The sequence below is a fragment of the Corapipo altera genome, unplaced genomic scaffold, assembly GCF_003945725.1.
Source record: "Corapipo altera isolate COAL_440 unplaced genomic scaffold, ASM394572v1 55, whole genome shotgun sequence".
NCBI classification, from domain to species: Eukaryota; Metazoa; Chordata; class Aves; order Passeriformes; family Pipridae; genus Corapipo; species Corapipo altera.
In genome coordinates, this window is record NW_020884882.1 from 6,400,421 (window position 1) to 6,426,468 (window position 26,048).

At 45.9% G+C, this 26,048-nt stretch overlaps 1 protein-coding gene across 7 annotated transcripts in view; it reads left to right on the forward strand.

Annotated features, from left to right (window-relative positions):
- Positions 1-24,241, forward strand: part of MGLL (monoglyceride lipase) — a 108,085-nt gene extending 83,844 nt beyond the window's left edge. For 6 of the 7 annotated variants that reach the window (XM_027640353.1, XM_027640356.1, XM_027640355.1 and 3 more), the window contains 5 exons: positions 7,699-7,835; positions 9,349-9,459; positions 13,384-13,473; positions 19,241-19,456; positions 20,457-21,552. In XM_027640353.1, the coding sequence (XP_027496154.1) occupies positions 7,699-7,835; positions 9,349-9,459; positions 13,384-13,473; positions 19,241-19,456; positions 20,457-20,582 (680 nt within the window). In that variant the 3' untranslated portion in view covers positions 20,583-21,552. Of the gene's footprint in view, positions 1-7,698; positions 7,836-9,348; positions 9,460-13,383; positions 13,474-19,240; positions 19,457-20,456 lie in introns of all 7 variants that reach the window. The other variant, XM_027640352.1, reaches the window with a different exon arrangement.
- Positions 24,242-26,048: the final 1,807 nt, after the last annotated feature.

The following is a 26,048-nucleotide window of genomic DNA, read 5'->3' on the forward strand; positions in this document are numbered from 1 at the left end:
ACTGGTTCTCTGTACCCCAGCAATAAGGTACAAATCATTTTAGTATGGAAAATTGCGTGTTTCTTTTTTTTTTCTAACCAAGACAACAAACAATATTTCTCTGTGTGCACTGTTCTAAAAATATCTCAGCTCTGCAAATGTGTCTCTGATGTGGGAGGAGATGGCTTTCAGTTTGCTGCACTCTTTATATGAGGCAAGTGAATAAAAACTACCCAGCAAATGCTGAAAGGAAAATGATTTTCCTAACCTTGAGGAGGAAGAGGGAGGCTGATGGACTTGTGCCCTCAGGACAAGATTCCCTTTTGGTAGGAGAAGCAGAATCCACTTGTAGTTCTTAGTTACATGCTTCATGCGTAAAACACCAAGCGTGGAGAGATAATACTGTTGAGTACCATATCTAGTGGTTGTACCATATGCATATGGTCATGGAAAGCCCAGCATTCTCACTGCACCTGTACAGGTGGTGCAAAAGAAGGGATGCTGAGAACTACCCAGACAGAGAAGAGAGGTCAAAAGTCACTAAGGATAAGCATATGTTGAGCTATATTTCAGATCCTTGAAGAACATAAAAATGGAATCAGTGGTGAGAGGGAACCTTCTCCTTTTAGTTCCTAATGTTTCCCATCTGATGTGAAAGTGGTCCTCCTGGAAAAGCCTTAGGCTGTAGGCTTGTGTCAGACTGCTTGCTCTTGTGAAAACCAGAGCTATCAGAAGAGGGAGAGAGAGGTGATGCACAGCTGAGGCTCAGTCAGGTGGACACTGAGACACTCACCTCCAAGGTTCAGCTACCAAGTAAGCACAGCAGCTGGCCTAGATGGCAGCTTGACTGGAGGAAAGGTAGCATGGCAAATCCTAGGACAGCTTACCCTGCTTTCTCCTAGCTCAGGTGCCTGTCCTGCCTCTGCTCTCCACCTGCAGCAAAATGAAGAGTAGGTACAGATGGGGGGCAGACATTTCAGAGTGGCCTCTGTGCATCAGACTGAATTTGGTTGAGGAATGGAAAAGAATTGGGTAAATGCAACCAGAACAGGCTTTCTCGCTGTGCTAAGTCTGTTCTGAGGGCAAGAAAGCTGCTTTGTTGGGTAGGAATCTGCAGGATGATCTCCGAGGTGCTTCCTGTGTGTATTTGTTCTGCCAGTTGAACATTTGCTTTACATGTTACTGACAATACAACCAGTCTGTTGACTTTTCCAGATGTTGATTGTCCTGCTTTGAAGCTTCTTCCTGTTGTTTTAGTTGTTTGTGTGTCTGAATGGTGGATTCGATGTACTGCTTGTTAAACAAATAATTAAACATTGAGAGCTTTGAAATCCAGTATGTTTAATTAATGAGCTTTGCTCACTTGATGAAAAGGATCTGTACTTGATTCATTACAAAACAAGTATAGTTTTTTCAGTAGTGAACTGCTATGACAATTTCAAGTGTTTACTAGTTCATTAATTTTTTTTCATTAAACCTTAAAAAAACACCCAAGCAGAAAATCAAGGCTTCACACAACATTTGCTATGTAACCCGTTATTAGTGTCCTCTTGTGTATTGTCTCCCCCACATTCTCCATCTATGTGCTTTCTCCCATCCCCTCCTCTGCAAAACCATGCTTCCTTACAGTCTGGGATTAGAGTTAATTAATATTTTTAGATCTTGCTGTACTTTGGACCGAGGTCTGTGGTTATGCCCTGCAGTGCTGGGTGCTGTACAAGTGTAAAATAAAGCAGACCTTGCTCAGAGGAGTTACAGTACAGCTCATAAATACAGGCATCAGCCACAATGCCTTGTGACACCATTTCATTAACTGCTGCAGTGGCTTCCAAAACCGAAACATTCTGGAAAACTGTATCTACTGCATCTTGTGCTTTAAGGTTTACCTCCAGCTCTGAATGCATTTTGGAAAAAGACAGAGAGGAAAGCAGAGGCAGACAAGGGTCTCTGTCTCACAGTCTATGGAATTTGGGTATTAAAATGTGCTGCTGAAATGGTCCCTTCCCATAGCAGCGGGATCTCAGGGTAGGTTGAGGTCCCCACCTGAGCAACTGTCACAAGCTCAGGAAGATTGTGGGAGAGGGATTAAGTTGGCACTTTACACCTTGTGCACCAGAAGAGCCATCCAAACTTCTGTCACTGGCATCTCCCTCCCACGGGCTCCAGACCCAGCATTGCTCCTCTGTGTGGGCCACCTGCAGAGGGAAAGCATTTATGAGAACTTTTAATTATGTAGTTTTTTTCCTTAACCCAGATAGTTGAGCAGCAGGGAGGACATACTGTTCTCATGTCTCTCACCAGCAGCATCAGTTGTGGTGGGGTGAGAGTAAAAAAGGGTGAGGTGGGCTCACCTTCCTGCGTGTTACAGTGTCCAAACACCAGTGAAAAGTTCATCCCATCTCAAATTTGGGGCAGAAAATAGAGGCAGATGACTTCAGGAATAAAACAAATCTTTCAGAAAGCCAATAAACACATAATACTAACCTTAATACCTTCTTTTCCAAAAGCCATTTAGGCATTTGTTTCAAATGGAACTGTCAGACTCCAACAAGCTTATTGAGCAGGAGGCAGTGAAGGAAGATGGTCTTCAGCCTGAGCTTGGATGTGGGCTCTAACAAAAACCCTTCCTTTGCACACCCCTGTCCATGCTGTAACATGCTACTGCCCACTGCTGCTGCAGTGTCAGTGCTAAAGCACTAAAATCACCTTTTCTGGCCTCCAACAGCTCCTTTGGGAATGGAATCACACCCATGCTCCAGCTTATTAAATCAGACACTGCAACACAAGGCCTTGCCAATGGCCCCCTCTGCCATAATTAAGATGTGTCTTTCCAGTGTGGGATTCTGCAGTACCAGAGAGGCTCCTCATCTGTGTCTGTGAATCATTGACTTCGCAGTGGTGGCAGTTCTGACCTTTAACTGCTGAAAACTCTGGTGCTCCTGTGTTAGTGCCATTGCAATTTAAAACATAGTTATGCTGAGGGAGTCGTAAGCCTGGAGTGCCTGACCTTACTCCTAACTCTCCTTGTTGTGGTTCTCTCGCTCCAAAATCTTGGAATTACGCATCTAGAGAGGAAAAGAAACAGATAGTGCGATGGATCCTGAGGCAGGAGGCAAGTCCTGCATCCCTCCTGATTGTTTCTACCATCAGTTGGCTAGGGAGAGCATTTCACCCCATTGATGGTGTCCTCGCTACGATAGAAATGGATCTAAACCATCCCCTTTCTCCCAGAGCTGGAAACATCAAAATATGTGAAAAGCCAAGATCCAAATTCTACCTGAAGAATTACTGCTCCCCAGGCAGATTTCCCCTGTCCTGTCTCTTTGTTTTATAGCTTTTCCATAATAAATAGGGAGCAAAGGCTGAAAAAACAACACAGCCTATAATTTCTGCTTTCCCATGACTGTGAGCTTTAAGGAACGTCACTGAAATTGGTAAATTTACAGCAGCATAGCTGAACTCAGCATTTGACCCTGCATTTCCCCTGTCACCTCATCTTCTGCAGCAAAATGTTCCTGCTGAAAGTCTGAGGAGCAATTCAGTTCTCACCTGGGTCAGGGTCTGCCTTTGTCAGGAGGGTTGGGCACTTGGAAAGAGAGAGGAATATGTATAGTGTGTGGCTCATGTAAAAGTTAGTGTTTAGAACACAAATAGTGCAGGTGTCTGAGAGTGGACAAGATGTGCTGCTGCACTCATCCATCCCCATGGTGCCTTGGAGGGCTGGGTGCTGATGCACCCTATGGTGTGCAGGGACAGGCACTGCCAGGCTCTCCTCTTTGCTGTTGGTCTTGCTTAGTACATTTAAGGACAGATTTCTTCAGCTGTGATGTGCCCCAACAGCCCCAGCAGAAAAACATCAAGCTAGTGGAGATCCAACACAACTCCCCTCATCAGACTTAGTCTGCCCAGCCAGCCCAGAGCTGGGCTGGTTATTTCTTCAGGCAGTTCCTTTTTGGCTTTTACTGAAGGGAAGGGAGTGTCAAGTTGGACTGTGCTTTTTATTTACGTGTTTTTCAGCATATCTCCAATCTGACCAGGATGTAACATTTTTTGAGGCATGTGAGCCGATGTCAGATGAATAATGTGGCTGCTTGGGAGTGGTTTTCAAAAGGAACCCCCAGAGCATGAGAGATAATGGGATTTGAGGAATTGAGAGCCTTGTAGAAGTACACATTTGCAGGGCCACAGAATCTGTTTCAAAGGCAGAGTCATACCTACATGGTTATAACGCACTCCCTGGAGCCCTCACACCCTCAAATATTCCATTGCTGAACTCTCAGCTTTGTCTTCCTGTACAGCCAGTCAGTATTATTCCCTCCAGATACATGTGTAACTTTGGAGGATCTATAATCATAGGTGAAATCATGCTCTGAAGTCATGCTTTCTGACAGGACTGACTGATCATGAGCTGCTGTTCTTGACTCTCTGGTGACAGAGCTACAATCTGAGCAAACTCATGCAGAAAATACAGAGGGAAGAATTGAATAGCTATGACATATCAGTCTAGATCATCACAGCTCTTATTGAGACTTTGTTTGAGCAAAGTATGTTATTTTTGGTGTGTTTGGTTGGAAATGGATGCCTAGACCTCCTAATTCTAGATTTGCCATTTGAAAATATGTGTTTTGGATTCTTATTTTTAAAGGAAAGGGTGCCCACAATTAGCCCAGTCCTTGGAACCTGAAGTGGTTGGTCACTGAGCCACTGCACCTGCTCAGTCCTAGCAGCGAACCATGAGCTGCATGTGAAGCCAGATAGATGTGAAAACCTCTTTGACAGTTTTTGAACACTGAGGGTGCCATGTGGATGTGCACCATCAGTCACAGATCTGTACAGATGAGCATCTCGTGGTTGTAACGTCATATTGCCCTGTTGAAACCCGGGGGCCCCTGGGGGAGTGCTGTGATGAGGAACTCATGGAGCTGTGATTCTTGTGACACTTCCCTGTTGTCTCCCTTGGTGTAGTGTCTCTTGGGTGTTCAGCAGCCTCTGGTTAGTTCCAGCTCCTGGATGAAGGTGGTTCCCCTCCTCTTGCACCCACTGTTTTGTCACTGGTACTGTGGAACCACTACATCAGGTTCATTCCAGCAAAACCCAAAGCAAATAGCTTTACATCAAAGATGAACCTGGCCTTTCACTCTTAATAGCTCCAAAGGCAAAAGGTCAAAGGAAAACATTCTTGACTGTATTGATGTTTGGTTGTGAAAAGTCTTTCAATCTAATAGAAGAGGTCTTAGTTCCCTACCCTGAAGCTTTCTTGGTTGGGGGATTCAAACTTGCAATAAACTCATTCTCTGGTGGAATAAATTCGATTTCTTGGAGGGAAAGAGAGAAAAATAGTAAAATAAAAGAGCATGAACTAGCGATGCCACCCAGCTAACCTTGCACAAGGGACAGGGGTAGTATCAGAGTGAAGAGTTGTATGGCCTTCCTTTCCCATACATGCAGACAGACTGCTGCTCAGGCATGGCTCTGTGCTATCTGAGAATATCCACAGAAATTCAATGAGAGGCTTGTCACAGCATTGCACAGGTGTTTCTTGGACTCCACAGTCATTACTCTCACTGTTATGAGCTGTGTCACTGTCGTGTGGTAGGACCAGGGGAAATTCTCCACATTGAGGACCGAGGAGGCTTTCAAAAACTCTCTCTCATTCAAAAATAGACCAAATCCTCACAGCTCCACAACAGGGAGTCATGGCCCACATACAGACCTGGGCCACGGGGGATTGCTGTCTCTGCTTGCTCAGCTGGAGAGGAGAGACTAGAAGCAAGTGAAGCAGCACTGGAGAAAAAAGAAGTTGAAACGCAGAGCTCTGCTAAGAGAAAACAGTCCTTCTGGACTGTCCAACTCATGTTAACCTGCTACATTTGAAGTTAAATAATAGGCAGATAACACATTTGAGGGCCATAAAGTGAGTGAACTGGATATGTATAAAAGTTGTAAAAAGCTCACTTTCCATCTGTAATAAAAATCAGTTTAAAATTAATAGATCCACTAGCCACACACATGGTTTTACTTCAATAGATTATCACAACTTGCATTTTAATTTGCTCGTCAATTTGTTCCTGGTCACTGAGCCATGGAGGATGCTTGCTGTACCATATTTTGGCAGGAATTGAAGTATGTGCATGGAAAGCAGAACCAGTAATATGCTATTTATAACTGACCAGCATGACATGTATGGGTTTCTCTGGCAGCCAGCATGGCTGATTACAGCCTTCACTGCCAGAAGATCCAGCCATGGAGACCACCTAGCAGGACAAAAGAACAAGTTTGAGGGTTCAGTTTTTCCTAGATAGAGTAAATTTAGTCCAGCTTTTTATTAGAAGTTCTGCCTAATTTGCAAGGTGATCTTTTTGGATGGTTTACAAGAAAATTGAGACACCCTGCTTTCTGGGATGACCATTGGCAGCAGATGTAACTACCTTTGTGGCTGGGCCAGCAATGCTTTTCTTTGCTGGTCACTGGAAGGACATCCTTCCAGCATGTAAACAATTATCAGGCACTTCACATTCTTTGACTAGTCATTGCCCCTTTGTGCCTTGGTACCCACTGGAGAAAGTCTAGAGAAACACATAACAGGAGGGAGATGCTGTTTGAGACTCCCTATACCCTATCCTATTTCTGGAATGTGTTTTCCTCTTCACAAAACATACATGGAACAGAAACAAGCTAGGAGGCTGTTTTAAAGGATGAATCCTATTTGTAATAGACAATGGCATGCTTGTATGGTCAGGTAAACATGCAAACTTATTTCCCAAGGTGGTATTAATTTCAAGCCTTTGCAAGCTCAAAATTGCCTGGGGCTGTGTTGGTGGCGATGCTGACTCCACCTCTGCCGCTGTTCCCATGGCAACTCACCATCTCCCATTTTAATCTTCCCCTTCCCTTTGATCAGACAAGACAATTCCCAGATACAGAGTGAGGGAACAGTGTCCAGGTGCAGTACAGTTTGCATTAACACTTGTTTAGGAGGAGGATGCCACTGGATAATTGCCCACTGTTGCAGCCTCCACCACTTGGCCTCCTCTGTTGACCCCTCACCTTGTACAGGGGAGGTTTCCAGCCCACCCAGTACTCCAGGGGGACCATGAGAAAAGGCAGGACTTTGGAAGCTCATGCACACCCAGACCCTGGAAGAGGGCTCATTAGGTTTATAGTGACCATATCACATCGTCAGAATTTTTCTGTTTCTTGCCAAGACTCTACATAGCAGTTACAGCTGTACAGTGAACCACCAGATCCATATGACCCCTGAGGCAAAACCCCATTTTCCAGGATGCAGTAACCAGGGGGAATGGGGGAAAATGCACCACTACAACCCACAATTTCTATGGCACGGCAAGACAGCCTCTCTGCTCTCCTCATCCTGATGCTGGAGGCTGGAAGAAATAGATCAGTACTCTTAGTTTTGAAGAGCAGGTAGAAACACAGAGGAATAGAAGTCCAGATTTAAGGTCCCTTCCAACCCCTTAATGTTTTGTGATTCTATGATTTATTTTTTTAAAATCAGATCATAGACAGTATGGCACTTGTTAAACAGCTCTGTGCAGCTTCCTCTCTATTTCTGCAGCACTCTTTATGTTGAGAGCTGACTGCAGGAGAAGGTCAAGTTAGGACAGCAACAGTACAACAGGCTTGTTTCTGCTAGGTCCTTTCTTGATTGCAACCATTGCTTTGAAGGACTTAGATGTGTGCTCTCCTTTTCCCCTACAGTTGGCCATGGGCAGAGTGAGGGTGATCGGATGGTTGTCTCAGATTTCCACGTCTTCATCAGGGACAGCTTGCAGCACATTGATCTCATGAAGAAAGAGCACCCTGACCTGCCTGTTCTCATTCTGGGGCACTCCATGGTAAGCACCATCCCCTACCCCTCCCAGCATCCAGGACACATGCTGTGGTACTCATGTGGATGGCAGGAAATAACTCGTTCCACAGCAGGAAAACAAAACTACAAGGAATGTTCCCTTTCACTTCATTCACTGACTGATTTGCCAGCATGCCATAATCCTGAGATCTGCCATGAGTGTAGTTAGTCCTTAACTTTTCTACCCCCATCATGGCCCTAATCAGTGCCATTTGCTACAGCAGGCCTGTTTTTTAATAGGACCATTCATTCCCATCAGGTACATGCTAAGTCTCACCAGCTCCCTACAGCATCAGGCTTCCCCTTTCATTTTAACCAGTAACCAGGAGGTTAAGCCCTCCAAAGCTTTGAGAGCAGCATGGGGATGAAGCATGAAAATACCCTGTAACCTCATTCTGTTAAACAACTTAACAGGAAAATGTACCAAGGATTAGGGCTACAAAAACAAAGGCACTGATTTGGTGAACAGATCTGAAGCCTGGTTCTGACAGCACGGGCCAAATCCCTTTATTCAAGCTAGCAGTATTCCCACTGATGTCATTGATCTGTTCTCCCTGACTTCCCCGAGGAGAAGAAAATGAAAAAGTACTTTGGGATTCAGCCCATGCTCAGATAAACAAGTGTTCTTGCATAAGAAGGCATGGCATGCTCTGAAGGGCTCGCCAGGCTCCAAAGCCGCTGTAACAAGGAGCTAATTTCCCAGTGAGGTCTTTGAGATGCTTCTCACTGCTGCTCCATTTAACAAGCCCCTGGTTCTCCAGCAGTGTGGAAGTTCACCAGATATTTCCCTTGGCAACTAATCCTCTGCAAACTTTCCCGAGCAAGCCTTCCAGATCCCTTCGATCCCCACCCCTCGCCATCAGCCACTGTCCTCACGTGAGACAGCTCAGCCTGGCTGGTGTTCGGCTCTGCACCATGGGCTGTGTGTTGGCTGTCAGGCCCTGGGCACAGCACTGTGGGCCAGAGGGGCTGGGGACTCTGAGGAGGAGACTATTTAATTCCCATTAATTAGTGAAGATTTTCACATGCCAGTGGCAGCATTGCTGTTGCCCAGGTTACCAGTGCCTGGCACGGAGCGAGCCCGGCTTCACGGCATCTTCCCGGTGCAGTGCTGGTCTGTCACACTGAGAGAGCCTCAACTTATTTTTCAAGTCCTACCTGAACTACCACTTCAGACACTTTCTTCTTACTTCTTAGTTCTTTTAAGTGAGGAGGACACAAGAAATCCCAGGGAGCTGATGGACATTTCATGGAGAGTTGAGTTTGGTGTGATGTGAGGGTTTATAGCATGAGAACAGAAACCAGGTCTCTTCTCCCCCACAAAAACCAGACACTTCTGGTGCTTCTGCTCCTTCAGCTTTACTCACTGACCACACTGCAGTCTCAGTGGGGCAGAAATGACTGCTTGCTTGGACTAAACCCCTTCATATAACAGGATTACCATAAAAACAAGATGTTGGGACCTGTATTAAGCTGTGGGCTGTTATTTTGCATTGCAGGGGGGAGCCATCTCCATTCTGACAGCTAGTGAGCGACCCAGTGAGTTTTCAGGCATGCTGTTAATCTCTCCTTTAGTGGTAGCCAGCCCAGAAGTCGCCACTCCCATCAAGGTAAGAGCAAACCCATGTTGCCTCTGGTCACCTTGCTCTTCTGCAGAAGGAAATGTGTTGACATCTGGCCTTGAAATGCAAAACCCTTCTGGGATCTGTGCCAGTCAGTACTTCTCTTCTAAGTGCCTCCCCCACAGTCTCACCTACTTTTCAGAGGGGAAGTGAATGCTGACCTGTCCAGAAGAACTTATTTAATCAAGAGTCAGGTAGTGATGGTACCTTGGAAGGTGGTAGCAGACTGTGCCTTCTTCACCTCACCCTGTGTCAGCCCACACAGTGCCGTCCTTTCCCTTCCTCTCCCACAGCTTTCTTCCTGACTCATGCAGAGTCTGGTATAGTTGCAACACAGGATGCTGGCTAAGTAAGGTCAGGGTTATTTTTGGCATTTGGGGGTAGACCAATTTCTAAACAGAACTAGAGCTCTTGAGTCTTAGGCATCCTTCATGAGCCTCAAAGGAGGCTTCCAGCTAAAGCATCACTCCCCAGCTGCACCCCATTTGGCTTGGTACCATAACTGGTTCTTGTCAAGACCATCTCCTTTGGTTTGCATTTAGGCTTTGTTCCCCTCCCGTTTACATTTGCCTTCCAGAGCAATTTCTGATTCACATTTGCACTGCCCTGTTTGCCCTTCCCTAGGGAGGCTCTGCAAGGCAACTGAGCCTCAGCTTTCTCCTCCTTTCTGCATTTTTAAAAGAATAAATAACAATCCTAAAAGAAGCTGGAAGCAAAGGGAAGGAGCAGCTAAGCCAGCAGGAAAGACAAAGCATCTCATTCCCACAGGATGTGTTCCTTTATCCTTTCTCCTTAGACTCTTCTCCTAGGACTAGCTTCTTGTTTTAATCTACTTTCTCCTTTTTTATTATTTCTGAGAGGAAGAAACCAGATTACCTCACCTTTCAGTATAATCCTGTCCTACCTTCTGCTGTAGCTAAAGACATCTACTGGCTTCACAAATCATTACAAGCACCAAAGGGTGCTTTCAAATCACCTCTCTCTTCCACTGAAGGAAGTACATTAAGACCTCTAGCCTTAAAATGCAAACCCTGCTGAGATCTGCACCACCTGGATGCCAGTCAGTATTTTCATTCTAAGTGCTTTTCCCACAGTCCCACCTATTTTTCAGAAGGGAAGTGAATCCTGAAGTCATCTAATCCAGGTAAACTATTTTAAATAAGAGTCAGCACAGAAGTCTGCTTTTAGAGGGTGGTTACTGATTCTCCACAGGTGACACTACACCTGACTCAACATAAGGGTCCCATGAGCACCAGTACCCCTACTTTTTCCTACTTTGGAATGGGAAAAAATCCCATGAGTCTGAATCTGAGAGACAGTTAGCCTTCTCTTTCTGACTGAGTCAAGGAAAATAAGGAAACATTTTCCTTCTTCTAGAGCTATATCTTTTCCTCGGTGCTAAACCTTTTCTGAAAAAAAAAAAGACTCACCAGTTCTGTGGGAACTAGCATTACTGTAGTCTGGTTTGTTGCAAATCGTACCGGATCGTTGCTTTATTTCAGTGTAGAAAATAAATGCAATGAAGCATTTATGTAGGAAATCCTACTCTCTAACTGAAGTATTTTGGACGTGTTTATATGGTCTCTTTCCTAGAGACTCTCTTACATACAGTATTCCAAGAGCACAGTAAGTTTCTTTCCCTTTCAAATCTATTATTATGTCTCAAAACTGATAAAAAAATAATTATTCCTGAAATAGCTCTGCTCTGTCAAATTCAGTTGAATTCAGTCCTGGAGCTGAAAAAGAATTTACGAGAGGAAGGACTGAAAACAGGCAGAGTATTCTTCCATAAGTCACGTTTTCCCATAATGCTGTGTGTTTTTTGTCCTCTGAGAGTCAAAAAACATTTCATGGTGGTTGTTCTTCTGAGGCACAAAGGCTTGGGTTTTCCCTTGGAACTGGTATGACTTCTCGGCCCTGGGCCATTTCCCAAGGACCATTGCATTCATCCCTTTGCTGGGGAAGTTTCCAGCTGAGCAAGAATTTACCTTGTCCTGAACAAACGAGGGCTCAAGGCAACAATAACAGCAAGCCAGACTACACATTGGGTCCTTCAGTTCCTCTTAGAAATACCTTCCCTCGCTGCTGAACTAGCCCTGGCAGCAGCACAGTATGTTTGCAGGAATTTCACAATTTCATCAGTGCCCTATAAATCCTGTGTCCTGAGGGAAGCATCCAGTTCAAATCCAGTGGAGTGAGAAGGATCTTGCTGCTTTCCCCCTTTTCTTCTCAACTGACCTGTACAAAATTCAGCTCTGAATCTTCACAATTTCAAAGGATGCAGAAATAGGAGTCACATATGCTGGCAAAGGGCAGAGCAGGGGTGAAGGAGCATCTCCAACTTCATTTCTGCTGTTGAATGCTTTGAAATCAGGTGGGCAGGACAACCCCTTAGGACATACTCCTTGGTGATTAATCCTGTACTAACCCTCAGCCTATTGTTTAAGGACTCACTACAGAATATTCTCTCTTTACCTTCAGTGTTTTCCATTTTGCCTCTTGCTGATCTATTGCTTCCCAACCCGACTGGACATTATGTTGCTCACTGTCATTCAGCCTGAATCTGCACCCAGGAACAGTGCAGAGGACTTTTTCTAAGGTATAATCAAACTGGAAGAAAGTACTATATTAAAACCTCATTTTTTGGCTTTGTTCTGTCCAGTTTAATAGAGATGTTAGTTATCTGGTTCAAGGACCATAATCTTGCCCACAATTTGTTACGGTGCAGAGCTCAAATCATCACTGCCTGGAGTTAATATGAAACAAAGAAACCCCCATTCCCACTGTTTGCATCATAAGCTCATTCCTGCATTGGTGTGGATGTGTTATTTTACCAGTCTAGCTTCAGAGACCTCGGTTTTGCTGCCACAATGTCATAGCCAGTGAGGGGCTCTACCGTACTGGTAGACAGTGACACTGGTTCCTAGTCATACCCACCCCAAGGTACATGTGTGTTCCCAAGTCTGCTGTGAGTCTTTACTGCTTTTCACTCTTGGATGACTTTGACTTCAACCTTGTGTTATTCCTCTAATATCATAATTACTCAGTCGTGTGTCATCTGTGATCTGAAATGTCAGGAAGTACTTCAGAAGTGATTACATATCTGCAGAAACAGAGGGCATGGGCGACAGCCTACCTGTAAGTGTTAGCTGTAAACATCGAAGGGCCGTAAAACAGCCCAGTGAACACTAATTGCTGACTTAAATGGTGATCACATAAAGACAGCTACCAAAGATTCAGAGCAGAACCCTGATATTGACATTCTTGTACTGCTATTGAAATGAAAGATATTACCCTTTCTTCTGCCAGCAGTTTTCAGCCTGGGCTGCTGAGTCCTTTTGTGTCTCGTTCCCAGGAGTCGTGTGAGCAATGGATTCCCATAGCCAATGCATGCTCACTTTGCTGTTGTTTATTTACAAGTTCCCCAGAGAATATGTTTATCAAAATGAGTGCAGCCTCAGCAACTACTGCAAATTGCACCCAATATCACTTATGCACTGCAGCCTGAAATCAGAACTGTGGCAGCAAGGAAAGGGCAATAAAACACCAAAATCCATCCTTCCCAAGAGTTGGAAATGACCTTTTCCTATCAAAGTGCTCAACTGAGGCTTTTCAGAAATTAATTTGAGAATGAGAAAAAGGCACAGTACAATGAAGTTGTGCTGTTGCATGTGGACGGACAGCTGACGGCATTTCAGTCTAGCACACCCACTCCCTGGTCCCAGGAGCAGTTTAAACACTTTCTCGTTAAGAGAAATATTTTAAATATAGGACAGATCTTTCTGCAGAGTCAGTTGACTATTCTCAACTATTTACCTACCGTGCTGATTCCCATCAGCTCAGGATTTGGCCCTCTATGTTCTCTCTCTTGCTCTAACTGGCTCTTTAACTGGTTCCTTTCCTCTCCCACAGGTTTTTGCAGCAAAAGTGCTCAACTTTGTTCTCCCAAACCTGTCACTGGGATCAATAGATCCAAATGCAATTTCCCGGAACAAGAAAGAGGTGAGAACCTTAATGCCATTGAAAGTCACTGCACAGTTGGTATCTTGTCCCAGTCCTCCCATTTCTCTCTTAAAAACAATCACAAGTGTTTTGCTAAATCAGGAGGGCAAAGTCTGTGCTGGTGTAAAAAGGTTACACATCTCTGAAGTCAGTGGAACTGACTGCACACAGAAGATTGTAGGAAACCAGCTGTTCTTCCCTTCCCTTCCCTGCAGCCACTCTGGGTACAAGACATAATGGAGAGGTATGACTGTGGTGGGAAGCACATGGGAGACACATTTGTCTCTGCTGCATCACCACTACTGATTACAGCAGCAAAAACCAATTCGTACAGGTTGCAAACACACTGCTAAAGTCAGCTTGTCGAAACCTGCTCTTTGCAGTGAAACCGTGCAAAGCCCTGCAGTACTGGAGATTTGTTTTCCTGCTTCCAAACCAGGATCACACTGTGCCAGATACATTCCAGCAGAGCAAAAGAGCATGCTTGTCCCAAAGAACTTGCTGTGAGGTCTCCTGGATAACACTCTGACTCTGCTACAACCTTTACAAATAAATGATGTATTCACGCTGCACCCAAGAATAATACTTAAAGGAGATGCGATTGAAGCAGCTGTTGTAACAACCCAGCTCCAGCCTCATCACTGCGACTGTGCATGAAACTGTCCCAGGATTGAGTTTTTGTAGTGCCACAACAGGTTTGGACTCTTTTCCCATTCACACCCACTCTGAGTAATAACGACAATGTCAGCCTATTCATGCCATCACTGCAAAACCAGATGTCATTGCAAGTGCTGCAACAACACCTAACAAGGGATTTTCTTTCTCACTGTCATGAGAGGAGTGAAAGGAAGGAGACACAAACTGTAAGTGAATGAAGGTGCTTAGGCTGGACCCAGAGCTTGGTGAAAGAAAGATAGAAAATGGTACCCAAGAGTGTCTCAGGAGCTTCACTGATGCAGTGGTCACTTCTTCCTGTGCTCTCACATCTCTTTGAGAGATACTGTAATTTTCTCTGCTGTTCATGCAATAGTTCATATCTTAACTGGGAGTTAATAAATTGCCTTTCTCTGGACAGGCAGCACAACTGGCATTAGAATTGAAGCTGGAAGAGTCAGGGGCAAAGACAGTGCCAGCATGTGAGTGCAGTGCATCCAGCCCCAGCACAGCCCATCTCTTTGTTTCACCTATTCAGAAAACTGGAAAGCAAAGAGTCTCCCAGAATAGCCTCAAGGCTTTCAGGGCTGTTTCTTGGCACTGGCAGAGAGTTTTTTGGCCCATCAACTTTCAGTTCACTTATCTGTGAACAGAGCATAAGATTTCACTGTGTTGGAGGTGGAAAGATTCAAGGAGCTGAGGAAAAGAAGGCAAAGTCCTAGGAAACTGTGAGGACTAGCATGGAGCGAGATCATGTGCATCCGCTGATGCACCGTGGGACATATGTTCTAAAGTACCATATGAGGCTGCACAAAATATATACTTGGGAAGAAGGCTGATTCAAATCAAGCTGTAGAAACCTGTTCTTAATTACATTCAGCTGCCATAACTTGTTGTATGTAATTTAGAGAAAAGGTTTAAATTAGACTGCCAGTTCACTAAAATCACACAGAAGAAAGTTTTCACGTCTTCATTTGTGTTTAGAGGATGCAAACAATCAGTGCTCTGCAGGAGGAGAGGAATTTGAGAGCATTACCTTCTACCTGAAGAGGGACCATGGCTGGAATGTGTGGGTCTTTGCCTGATTTGGCATTGATTTCCTATGTGACACCCGAACTCTCTGCTGCAGCTTGTCCTTAAGGGTGGCAGTTTCAAATACACCTCTGAGAGCTGGATCCTCTGCTGGAAGATGCTATGCTGCACTCAATAACTTTGCAGGAGAAAAGTGATGATGTAGGGACATCCTGAATAATAATCTATTTAGGAAAGTGTCAGAGAGCTCCCTTAATTTGGTACATAGTATTGACTGAGCATTTCCTTGTTGGGGTGATGTTAGGAGTCACCACAGCAACCACTGGACATAGTTCATAATAAATGCTACTGTGTTGCCTTTCTAACCACGTATTTCCTGCTGCTTCTTCTGCTCTGTGATGCTTCAAGTCTCGAAAGCTTTCTTAGGGCGTTGTTTTTCCTCTGTTCTTTCCCTTTCCATGGAGCAGGGGGTAGACCCTTTTGCAGTGGATAAAGGTGTAGGTAGGCTACATTAGAGCCTGCTTATGATGAAACACTCTTCAAAATGAGACAACAAACCCCTGTGTGCTATGCTGCCTTCACACCTGCAAGTGAACATGGAGGTGACAGTAGCTGTGGGTTGTGACGTAAAACACTTTTCCTGACTCCCTTCAAACACCAGGATTTGGGGCTCCAGGCACTCACTGAAAACAACACTATCTCGGTCCTCTGGCTGTTTCTAAAGCACACTTCACTCTCCTTTTGGACTCAAGAAGCTCAACTTCAAAGCACACAATGTGCTGGAAACATCCATTATTTATATGTTACACATACTCTCTTGCCAGACCAACTTTCTATTCACTAGAAATATTTTTGAGACATCATCCAAGAATTTCCTGATGAGTCTGTGTTCCCAGAAGACTGTCTTCAGTGTATACAGACTAAAACACGGGGAGACACATGGAGATGTTTGTTTGATCGGTTTGCCATACCAAACATGAGATGCAAAAGAGAGCAAGAAATAACTTTGAAAACCCAGTCCTGTTATTCCAAGGAGGAATGACATCACAGTGGCAGGCACCTCTGTACCCCATTGGTCTGTGGTAGCTGCTGTTGATTTCAGTGGAATGGTCCTCCTGACTTCAGTCTTGTTCCTGTAAAGCCTGCATACAATAAGGCTGCAATTACCTTATAATGACTATTGCTCTGCAAAATGCAAAGGGAAGATGCAAAGGGAAGGTGCACAGGGCAGTGTGATGCAGCAACCTGATGGTTGCCTGTCTTAGAATTATGCAAATAAAAAGAGCTGTTGTGACGGACTCTGCAGAGCCCTCATCAGACTGCAGCTGGAAGCAGTTACAGGCTCTTACAGGGTCACTTTCAATTCTTGTCCCCGCTGTCTCAGAGTTCAGTGCAGCAATGACAGCTTTGGGCTTGCAGGGTTTGCAGATTATAGCCTGCAAAATATAAAGCCCATTCCCTATCTTTCCGTCCTTCCCCATCGAGCTGCTGCTTGGCACTCATCCCATGCAGTGAGCATTAACTCTGACAAGGATTCCTGTTCATTGACTGGGAACAGGATACTCCCCCTGATCAATCAGTCCTGATCAATCTGGGTTGGGACTGGGTTATTATTTTTTTCTTCTGTCATCTTCTACACAAAAATATTTGTTGGCTGCTCAGTAGCTAAAAAAATCCTTGTTCTTTCAGACAAGAACAGGAGAAAGAAGGAAGCCTATTAGGTCATTCTTCCAGCATTTATAGGGCTGGGGTAGGGGCCAGCTCACATGAATTCATCAACACTGTTCACTTCATGGGAAGGAACCTGCTGTCAATCCATTCACCCACCCCTCCTGAATCCCCCCTGCAAAGTCCCTCATTTATTGCCTTCAATTAAAAAAAAAAAAAAACACATAAAAAGAATGAAAAAAATAAAAATAAATTAATTCTAAAGCTGTGTTGCTTTAGCACAGCGCTGTGACATAGATCCACATAAGGCTGAAGCCAGTTGCTAAGTAGCCAATGCAACACAGGGGTTTTGCTCAAAATGCTGATGAAAAGTCAACGTGTTTGGCTAAGAATATCAGGGTACACCCATCTGTCAACAGGAGAGCAAGCAACACCGCACTGGGCTCTTGGTGTTTTGGATGTCAAATCTGAACTTTTTCCATGAACATATTCACAAGAGGAAACTTCTTTCTAAGCACAGGTGGCTTCTTGCCCTTTTTGGAGGATGTTGGAGAGCAAGGAAGGTACAGCTGAGAAATGTATGGGATGGAGGATGCAGGTGGAGGTTTCTGCACCAGCAAACTGGTTGGGCACTTGGAGGGTCCATGCAGAGCCAAAGGGACCATGTGCTGTTTGCCCTCTAGGTGAACGTTCCTAGGGATGTTAGCAGGAGCAGAGGATGTTCAGCATCTTTGCAGTGGCCTCTTACAAGCAGATTCCCAGACTCTCAGCATGCACAGGCACTTGCTTCTTTGAAAGGGAGATACTATGTGTAATGTCATAATATTATGATGTGATGATTATCTTTGTCTCCCTGCCAAAAATTACCCCTCACTTCAGAGTAGCCATGATCTTGCACAGAGACCAAAACACACCAATGGCCCTAATCAAATACTAGAAACATCTACCACATCCAAGAACCCCTAGTGAGTTCTGTAACAACTTGAATTTCATTGGTCCAACTCCAATGCACACCAAATTGGCTCTACAGCTGTCTCTCCCTTGACCATCTTCAGCACTGTGAGCTGGGTCTGAAGGGTGCCAGCTGCTCTTAATCCCAAATTTCCCCCTTGCTACTTTTAGGGATAGAACCACGGATTCAATCAGCAGGAGATGGTGGAGACTGGAAGCAGCAAAGTGGTAGGGAATGACTTGGAAGCACCAACATAACTCACTGCCAGCTCCATTTCCAGTGCTTTGTGCTCCAGCACATTTGAGATGACAAAAAGGGAAAGTGGCTTTTAGCCCTCTGGCAACTCAATGGCCCCAGTGGGAAAGGCCCACCATGTAGTGTTCTTCTACCACCCTGAGAATTTCATCTCACGGGGAGATGAAGGCAGAATCCACCCCAAAACCTTTCTGTCCATGCTGTCCTACAGTGCACACCTGTGCCTACACCTACACATGGCTGCATGTCCTTGGGGTGCCCTGATGGCTCAGCTCCTACCCATGGTCCTCTCAGGGCAGGCATGGGGACCTCAGGTTTCTGCAATCAAGGGAGAATTTGAACAGACCCCACTGCTTGATCTGAGAGGAGGAGACTGTTTTCAGCTAACCTATAAATAACCATGATTTCTATAAACATCTGCCAGGGCTGGGAGAAACTGAAGGCTGTGCCAGAGACCAGCCCATAATCAGAGCTTTCTGGCAAATATTGCGATGGTAGGGGCTGTGTGGGCCGTCTCCACATACAGTATACAAATATTTACTGTAGATTTGCCTGCTGCGGTAACTACTCCTTCCTAGCAACTTTCTGCACCAGCTCTTGTGCATTTTTATCCCCTCACAGTCTGGCTGAGCAAGTTGTTGACTATTTTTTTTTTTTGCCTACCACCTAATAACATTATTTGCTTCCTTGTCTGTGCAGACTTTGCATCCAGAGATGACCCCTTGGCTTTTCAGTCAGATCTATCACTTGTCTGTAGGTGTAGGTCATGGTCTGAGAACATCTGAGCCCTCAGCAGAGAGGATAAGGACCTGGAGAACATCCACTTTCAAGTAACACAGTCTGAAGAACCGTCTGAAGAAGATATATCACATTTGAGCAACAGAAGGGCACAGCAGAGGATGAAAATGCGGACAGATGCCCCTGTGGGAACAGTCTTTGTTCAACACTGGTTGTTTCCCTGCAGAAAGAGCTTTAGCTTGAACATTTTCTAGTGGTGTAAGAGAGAAACACAAAGCAAAGAGTATGCCAGGTTGTGTGAGCAGTTCTGGGAAGACCTTGACCTTGACTCTGATGGCAGGATGTCCTGAGAGAGTAGGAAATGGCTGTGTAAGCCAAAGGAAGAGATTCCTCACTGCCAGGCTGATCTGCTTTTCCTTGTCTGCATGAAATATTTCTAACCTTAAATTACCTCTTTCTTCCTGGCAGATGGAATCTTACACATCCGATCCCTTGGTCTACCACGGTGGCATGAAGGTCTCCTTTGTCATCCAGCTGATGAATGCCATTGCCAGAATTGAGCGAGCTCTGCCCAAGCTGACTTTGCCCATCCTGGTGCTACACGGCTCTTCTGACAAGCTCTGTGATATCAGAGGGTCTTACTTACTGATGGACACAGTGCAGAGTCAAGACAAAACGCTCAAGGTCCTCTTGCTTTCTTGATTTTTAGGGTATTGTCCTAAAAATCAGTGTTGACCTGAGCATGACTGACTGTGAGGGGTAGGGACCCTGCTGACCTCCAGAGCTGGAGGTGAAGAGGGGTGATGGGTTGGTGACACTGAACAAGTGTAACTTGCTCAAGTGACAGCCCCTTTCACCAGGAGGTAGCCCAAGGTCAGCCCTCCCTGGGCACGGTGTGGTGGCCTTTCACCAGCTACAGCTGGGCTGCAGGCAGGGAGTGGTGGGTGATCTCCAGATCTGCCCCAGTGGTGACTGTGTGCCTAGAGGTCTCTTGGACATGAAGCAGCTTGGCATAGAAGTAGAGTGAGGCTTATAGCAAGTAAAGTGCTGACCCTAAAAGCTCTTCTGAACAATGCCAACTGTACAGGCACCAACCTTACCTCATGCCCCAGCGTGTAAAGGTACAGGGGGGTCTTTCCAAAGTGCTGGACAACAAAAGCCGCTTCACATCTGCTCATTTCAAGAGAGCCACAGCTGATTAACCAATTGTTAGCACATGAATGAGCCTGAAAGAGAGACAGGGAGACTGGGGAAAGCTTTTGTCGTTGGAAAAGTAACTGGATAGTCTGAGCATAAAAGGAGTAAAATTGCACAAGGCATGATGGGAACATCCCCCATTGTTCTTTACACTCCAAGGGCATGATAAGTATTTCCTCCTCCTTAGTGGGATAAGAAGCAAGAAATGGATGGGGCTGGGACGTGCATTGTATTCCTAAAGGGCAGCAGGGTGCTTGAGTACCTGCAGACATCAAGCTGCAATGCCAACACCTTCCTGCTCGCTGAAGGCCAACACTACCAGTGACATCTCTTTGATTTCATAACCTGCCACATCTCGGGAAAAAACTGACAAGGTGTGGGCAGGACATGTTGGACCTGTGGGTGTTGAAGAGAGGGGACTGGTGGCTGTTTTTTTCATGCAGATTTATTTTTTCTGTGCTAATCTCCACTCTCTCACTGGTTGCAGGTGTATGAGGAAGCCTATCATGCCCTCCACAAAGAGCTGCCCGAGGTCTCTACCTCTGTCTTCACAGAAATACTGACATGGATTGGCCAGAAGGTTTCAGCAGCTGGGGAAACCAGCCATACTTAAAAGCAATTGCTTTTGCATCCCTTACTGGGGTTTTCTGGGAATAGATGCTTTTCTTATTAGAAGTCTCTCAGAAAAAGATCTAACACGGAGGGACTCGTGGGATATTTTATCACGCACAGCATAAGGGAGGGTGGGGGGAGAGGCACAGGGTGGGGCATTATTTGCTGATGTAATTGGCCATTGCTCTAATCTGGAGAAGAATTGGCAGCTGTGGGAGCAGCTGTCAAAGCTTTCTGGGTCAGGCAACCTTATGGAAATGCCCCTCACCCCCCAAACTTCCCCCATGGCTTCCCCTTCTCTGCTTTTGCTGGGGTGACAGGGGTGTATTTATACTGCAATAATTTTTAGTATGTAAAAGAAGCCAGTATCTTCCACTTCATGGTTTTGATTCCAGGTGTGTACCATCCCTTCCCTGTCCCCACCAGTCAGTACCTTAAAAGCCCTGGTCCTTGTGAGGAGAGCACTAATGAAGGTGCTGGGTGGTGAGGAGAGGCTAAAGATGGAGCTGATGGCTCTCTGAAGGTGAAAGTCTGATTTTCAAGATCAGACCCCTTTGAATACTACCTTTACAAGCAGGCCAGACCAGGGGAGAGCATAGAGACAGCCTCCCCTGCCGCCGCCCTGTGTGTCCTCTGCAAGTTTGCACTTGGGGAAAGCATGTTGAACAGCTCTTTAATTTTCCTCATCAGAGCAGAATTCCAGAAGGAAGAGCAGGAATGTGGAATCAAACCCACTTAGCGTATTCAAATCCCATGCTTTTCCCAATGCCAAACCTCATCTCCTCTGCAAGATGAAATATTCTGTAAATACTCCTAGAGGCTGGGGGTTTTTCCTTCCCTCTTTTTTTTTTTTCATTCTCCTTTTTTTTTTACTCTCCTTTTTTTTTTCATTTGGAATTAATCACTTGTGCTACTGAAACTGAAAGAGCAAAGTCAAAGATATAAGAGAATATAGTAATATAATATATGATGTATATAGAGGTGGCTGGAAGCTGGGGAAAAATGGGAGAAAATAAGAGGTTAATCGTTCCTTCTCTTGGCAAGAAATAATGTTGTCCTACCAGGATCCAGTCCTCTCATCATAACTTTACAGTCATAATCTGTTGTTTTCCTTCATCAGTTGGAAAGTGTCCTGAAAATAATGCTAGAGAAAAGCACGGAGCATCTGGTGGGTGGGGAGTAGCAGTGGGTGTCCTCATGGTCCACTGGTTTAGCAGCATGAACAGAGATCCTGTCCAAGCTCATCCTAGTCTCCTCCTAATCAGCACTGGAGTAGATCACTGAGGGGCCAAGCTCACCCCTTTAGGATGTGTGGAGAGCTGAAGACAGAGTACGGGGTCTGACCATCCATCCAACATACACCTTGCACACTGTACAAGCTGCCGTGGAGGAGCTTGTGGACTGGTCCAGTGGTGCAGATAAGCCAAATACTAAAGCTGCCTTGGGTCTGTGGTAGCAGCAGGGTGAGGGGAAAGAGCTTAGACTCAGGTATAGAGCAGAGACATTGCATTGACACAGTAAAAGCTGCATAGTGATGACAGTGGCTGTGCAGGTCCAGTTTAATAGCCCTAATCATGAATATACTTCTTGGCACTATCCAAAGGGAAGGGGCTTAACCTGCACCTCTCCCACCAGTTTTGCAAGAAGAAAACGCGAATGTTGCACTATGAGAGGGTGGGGCATCTCCCCCAGAGGCAAACCAGCCCCTCTGACTGCCTTCCCATGGGAGCAGTGGGAACCATCGCTATGTCCCCAGGGCTGGATCCCACCTCCAACAGTTGTGGAGGTCACCCACTTTTCTTCCCTTTGAAAGCAGTCCTGGCAAGGTTCATGGAAGGGACCTCTGTGCAATAACAGTCAGAATCAGGGCCTGGATCCATTCGGTCCCAGTAGCACGGATGGATGGAAGATGTGTGGATGGAGATTGTGTCCTTGTAATTGCCCTAAAGAGCCCAAGTCAGGGAAGCTCTTTTATACAGGTTGATCCAGGCACTTTCACATTTGTATTTTCTTGCCTCTAAAGAGAGGAACAAGCTGTAGTTCTCCCAGCAATGCCAGCTTTTTATTGACATATTATTCCAGTGCAATCAGCTGTTCTCAGCAGCCCCTGCTAAACCTCTGGTGACACTTGTTCTGGGAAAGAGCAATGCACAGGTCACCTGCTCTCCATTTTCCAGCAGCCTGCCTTGAGGCAACTTCTTTTTCCCAAGCAAGTGCCCTCCTGACCACATGCTGCTAGTGAAAGACAGTAAGAAGAGAAACACTATAGCAGTGATAAATCTCACCTGCTTCTTCAGCTGGAAGGGGAAACAAGTAGGCGTGATCCAGAGGTGACAGACATTGCGGGGGTAGTAGCAAAATGATCACTTAAGGATGGGATTTTTGAAAGCACTTTTCTCGAGGAAGTCAGGAGGAGTAAATCAGTGCCCACATTCTTTACATCCCTTCCAAATTGACAAGCACTTTGCAGGAGGGGAGAGGGAAGTGACCCTTCAGCAAGAAGGTCAGAGCCCGTCTGCTCCCTCCAACCTGGCTTCAGGCAGAGGAAGGTCTGTGGTCAGTGCCTTTGCTAAAATGTGTCCTTTCACCCAAGAAACACCTGCAGCTCAACAGAAATAAATCAATTACACTGATCTGGGGAAGACTTGTCCCTCTGTCTATAGCTAAGCTCAGCAGTAGCACGTGGCCTTGGGAGGCTGTGTTTGAAAAACGGGTTAATAAACAAAACCTACAAAGAACATCAACAACAACAAAAAAAGGGAAATGAGCCCCAAGCCTTGGCACAGCAGCAGTTATTGCCGCCCTCAGCCGGTTTTCTGAAGCGTTACCTTCTGAGGCATTTAACATGGGGAAACCTACCCCAAAAAAAGCTAGACACTGCCCACCCTGACCCCATACATCCCTGGCCCTGCTGCCGAGTGGAGAGGGGCCACAGCCCCTCTGCGGGTGAGGATATGAGTACAGAGAGCAGGAGCCAGCAGCAAATCAGCCTGGGTCAGGTGAGACACTGCTCTGCACCTGCCACAGCTCAGCCTGCGCATTTCAACTCTTGCTGCTGTTGCTGATCCCTTCCCCCGCCTGTAAGCTACTTTATATTGACCCAGTTAGGTTTCACCAAGTCCCGGAGGAATTCTTCCTTCGCTGACCAGATTAGCAATGAGCAGAGCAGCTGCTGAGGGAAATGTAATTACACTCTATTTCCAACTGGCAGGTACCATTTGCAGGGAGCACAGCCAGCCCTAGGAATGTTGCTGTGCAGAGCCGCACCAGAGACCAGCCTTGGAGAATAGGTGGCACTCATGACTGAGCAATAGCAATGTGTAACTACTGCATATATCACCACCTGTAGCACTGAGAGGCCATTCCCCACTGCCTAACCCATCACCTTTTCTATTTAGCCTGTTCTTTTTATACCACTCACCTTAGCACACTGCCAGCACAAACCCTTTGGGATCACATTTCCTTTTACAAGTAATTCCTGAGGTTGTCTTTCTTGTTCCGCTGTGTTCCAGTTCAATAAAATACATTTATATATATATATATATATAAAAACCATATATACATACACATGTATTTTCAGTGGATAAACCATATACAATTTAGGATTCTTAAAGGAATACAATGTATATTGCAACTAATAATAAAGTTATGTTTTCTGAACTGAGTGAGTCTGAGGGCATCATTGGTGACCACCATCCCTCTGGAGGGTGAGAAGGGAAAGGCAGAGAGATATTAAATTCCAGTTCAGCTTGTAGAGGAGAGAGCTGCAGCCCTTGGGTGCTGTCAAGTTGCCAGTGTGGTTGGCACCTGCTTCCCAGCCACTGCCAACCAGGAGTCTGGGGGCAGCTCAGTCTCATGGAGGCCTTAGGTTCCCTTTCTGCTTCAAGGTCAGCTTTTTGAGGTGTCCTGAAATCCATGGCTTCATGGCTATGTCTATTTGGGATAGCCCAGAGCAGCCCAATAAAAAATTACCTCAGGGCACTGCAGGACGTCTTTACAACTTACTTGACCAAGCAGGGCTCTCTGTCTGGATAATCCCAAGGAAGGCCAGCTCCACATTCCTCAGAGTCAAAGCTTTCACTTCTTTTTTTTTTTTTTAGCTGAAGTACTAACTTGAAAAAAGAAATAGGGAAAAAAACTCCATGATCATTCCCAAGTGCTTCCCATAACCCGGACAAAACAACAGTGTGGAGCGGGTGGAGGATATGCAGTAACAGGCAAACTAGCCTGCTTCAAGACCTGGTTCTCATGCTTTTACAAGCCCATTAAAATATGATGATGGTCCTGAACTAAAACCAATTCCAACAGGAAGCATCTGTACCGTCGCCAGGAGCAGCTCTTGTTTAAATCCTACCTCTTGCCCCCAGCTGCGACAGCAGACGGGGCTGGGGAGCAGGGCTTGATTGCTATCGGCTCCCAGGCAGTGCCCAGGTGCTCCAAGAGCCCCTTGTCCATCCAGACCCAGGGCTGCAGAAATGTCCCCCCTGCCCAGAGAGTGGGGCTGGAGCACAGAGCAGTCACAGGGTCCCCTCCTGCTCTCCTCCCTGCACAGACTTCAGGACAAGCCACTGGTTTGTAAGGGCTCCCCAGCCACTTGCCCTCCCAAACGGGTGATGACTGCTGCAGCAGGGGACAGACAAGACAGTGCATCCATGTGTCAGCCCCCTGGCACCAGACCTAAACTGCAACCTTCAGCAAGTCATTTCATCCTCCTTGTGCCTCGAATGACCAAATCAAGAGAATAATTTTCTCTTTGTGTGGCCCTGTGCAGACTGTGTGTCTGATTATGCCCCAGCTCACTGGGTCAGAAGCTCTGGCTGAGTACTTTGATGCACATCAACACAGACAGCAGAGCTGGGGCTTTTTGCCGAGCTGGGGCTTTTTGCCGAGCCAGTGGGCACACCATGCTAGTAAGGAACATCACTAGTAAGAAGATTTGCTTTAATACTGGCAAGTCCACAGCTCTTTCTCCTGGTATTTTGGTGGTTTATTAAGCCCATCATAGTTTCCAGGGTCACTGGAGGGTGCACATCATGGTGCTGGGACAGGGACCAAGCACAGGAAGGAGGCGACAGTCCTTCGTGAGTCTGGGAGCAGCACCAGCACAGAAGAGCTGTTTTGGCAATGCATTTCTCCTGCTGTCACCGTCTGGTGCCCGGCGAGCTGTCACAGCCATTGGTGGCTTTTCTGTTTTTAGCCTGTGCTTCCAGTTTGATCCTGCAAGTCTGTAGGAACCCTGAAGCTTTTGCCTTTTTCTCTTCCCCTGGCCTGTGCTTGGTCTTGTGTTATCCAAGGCTGGCTCTGGGGGTTGGTGCAAAGTGGGGATCAGCCAATGGATGGTAAAGCAGGAGCCAAAGCAGTGCCATAGTAGAGGGGAGAGCTCCTTAAGAGTCCTTTCCAGCCACCCTGGAACAGATAGCCTGCTTCATCATCAGGGCATGGCACAAGAGGTGTCACACTCAGTCAC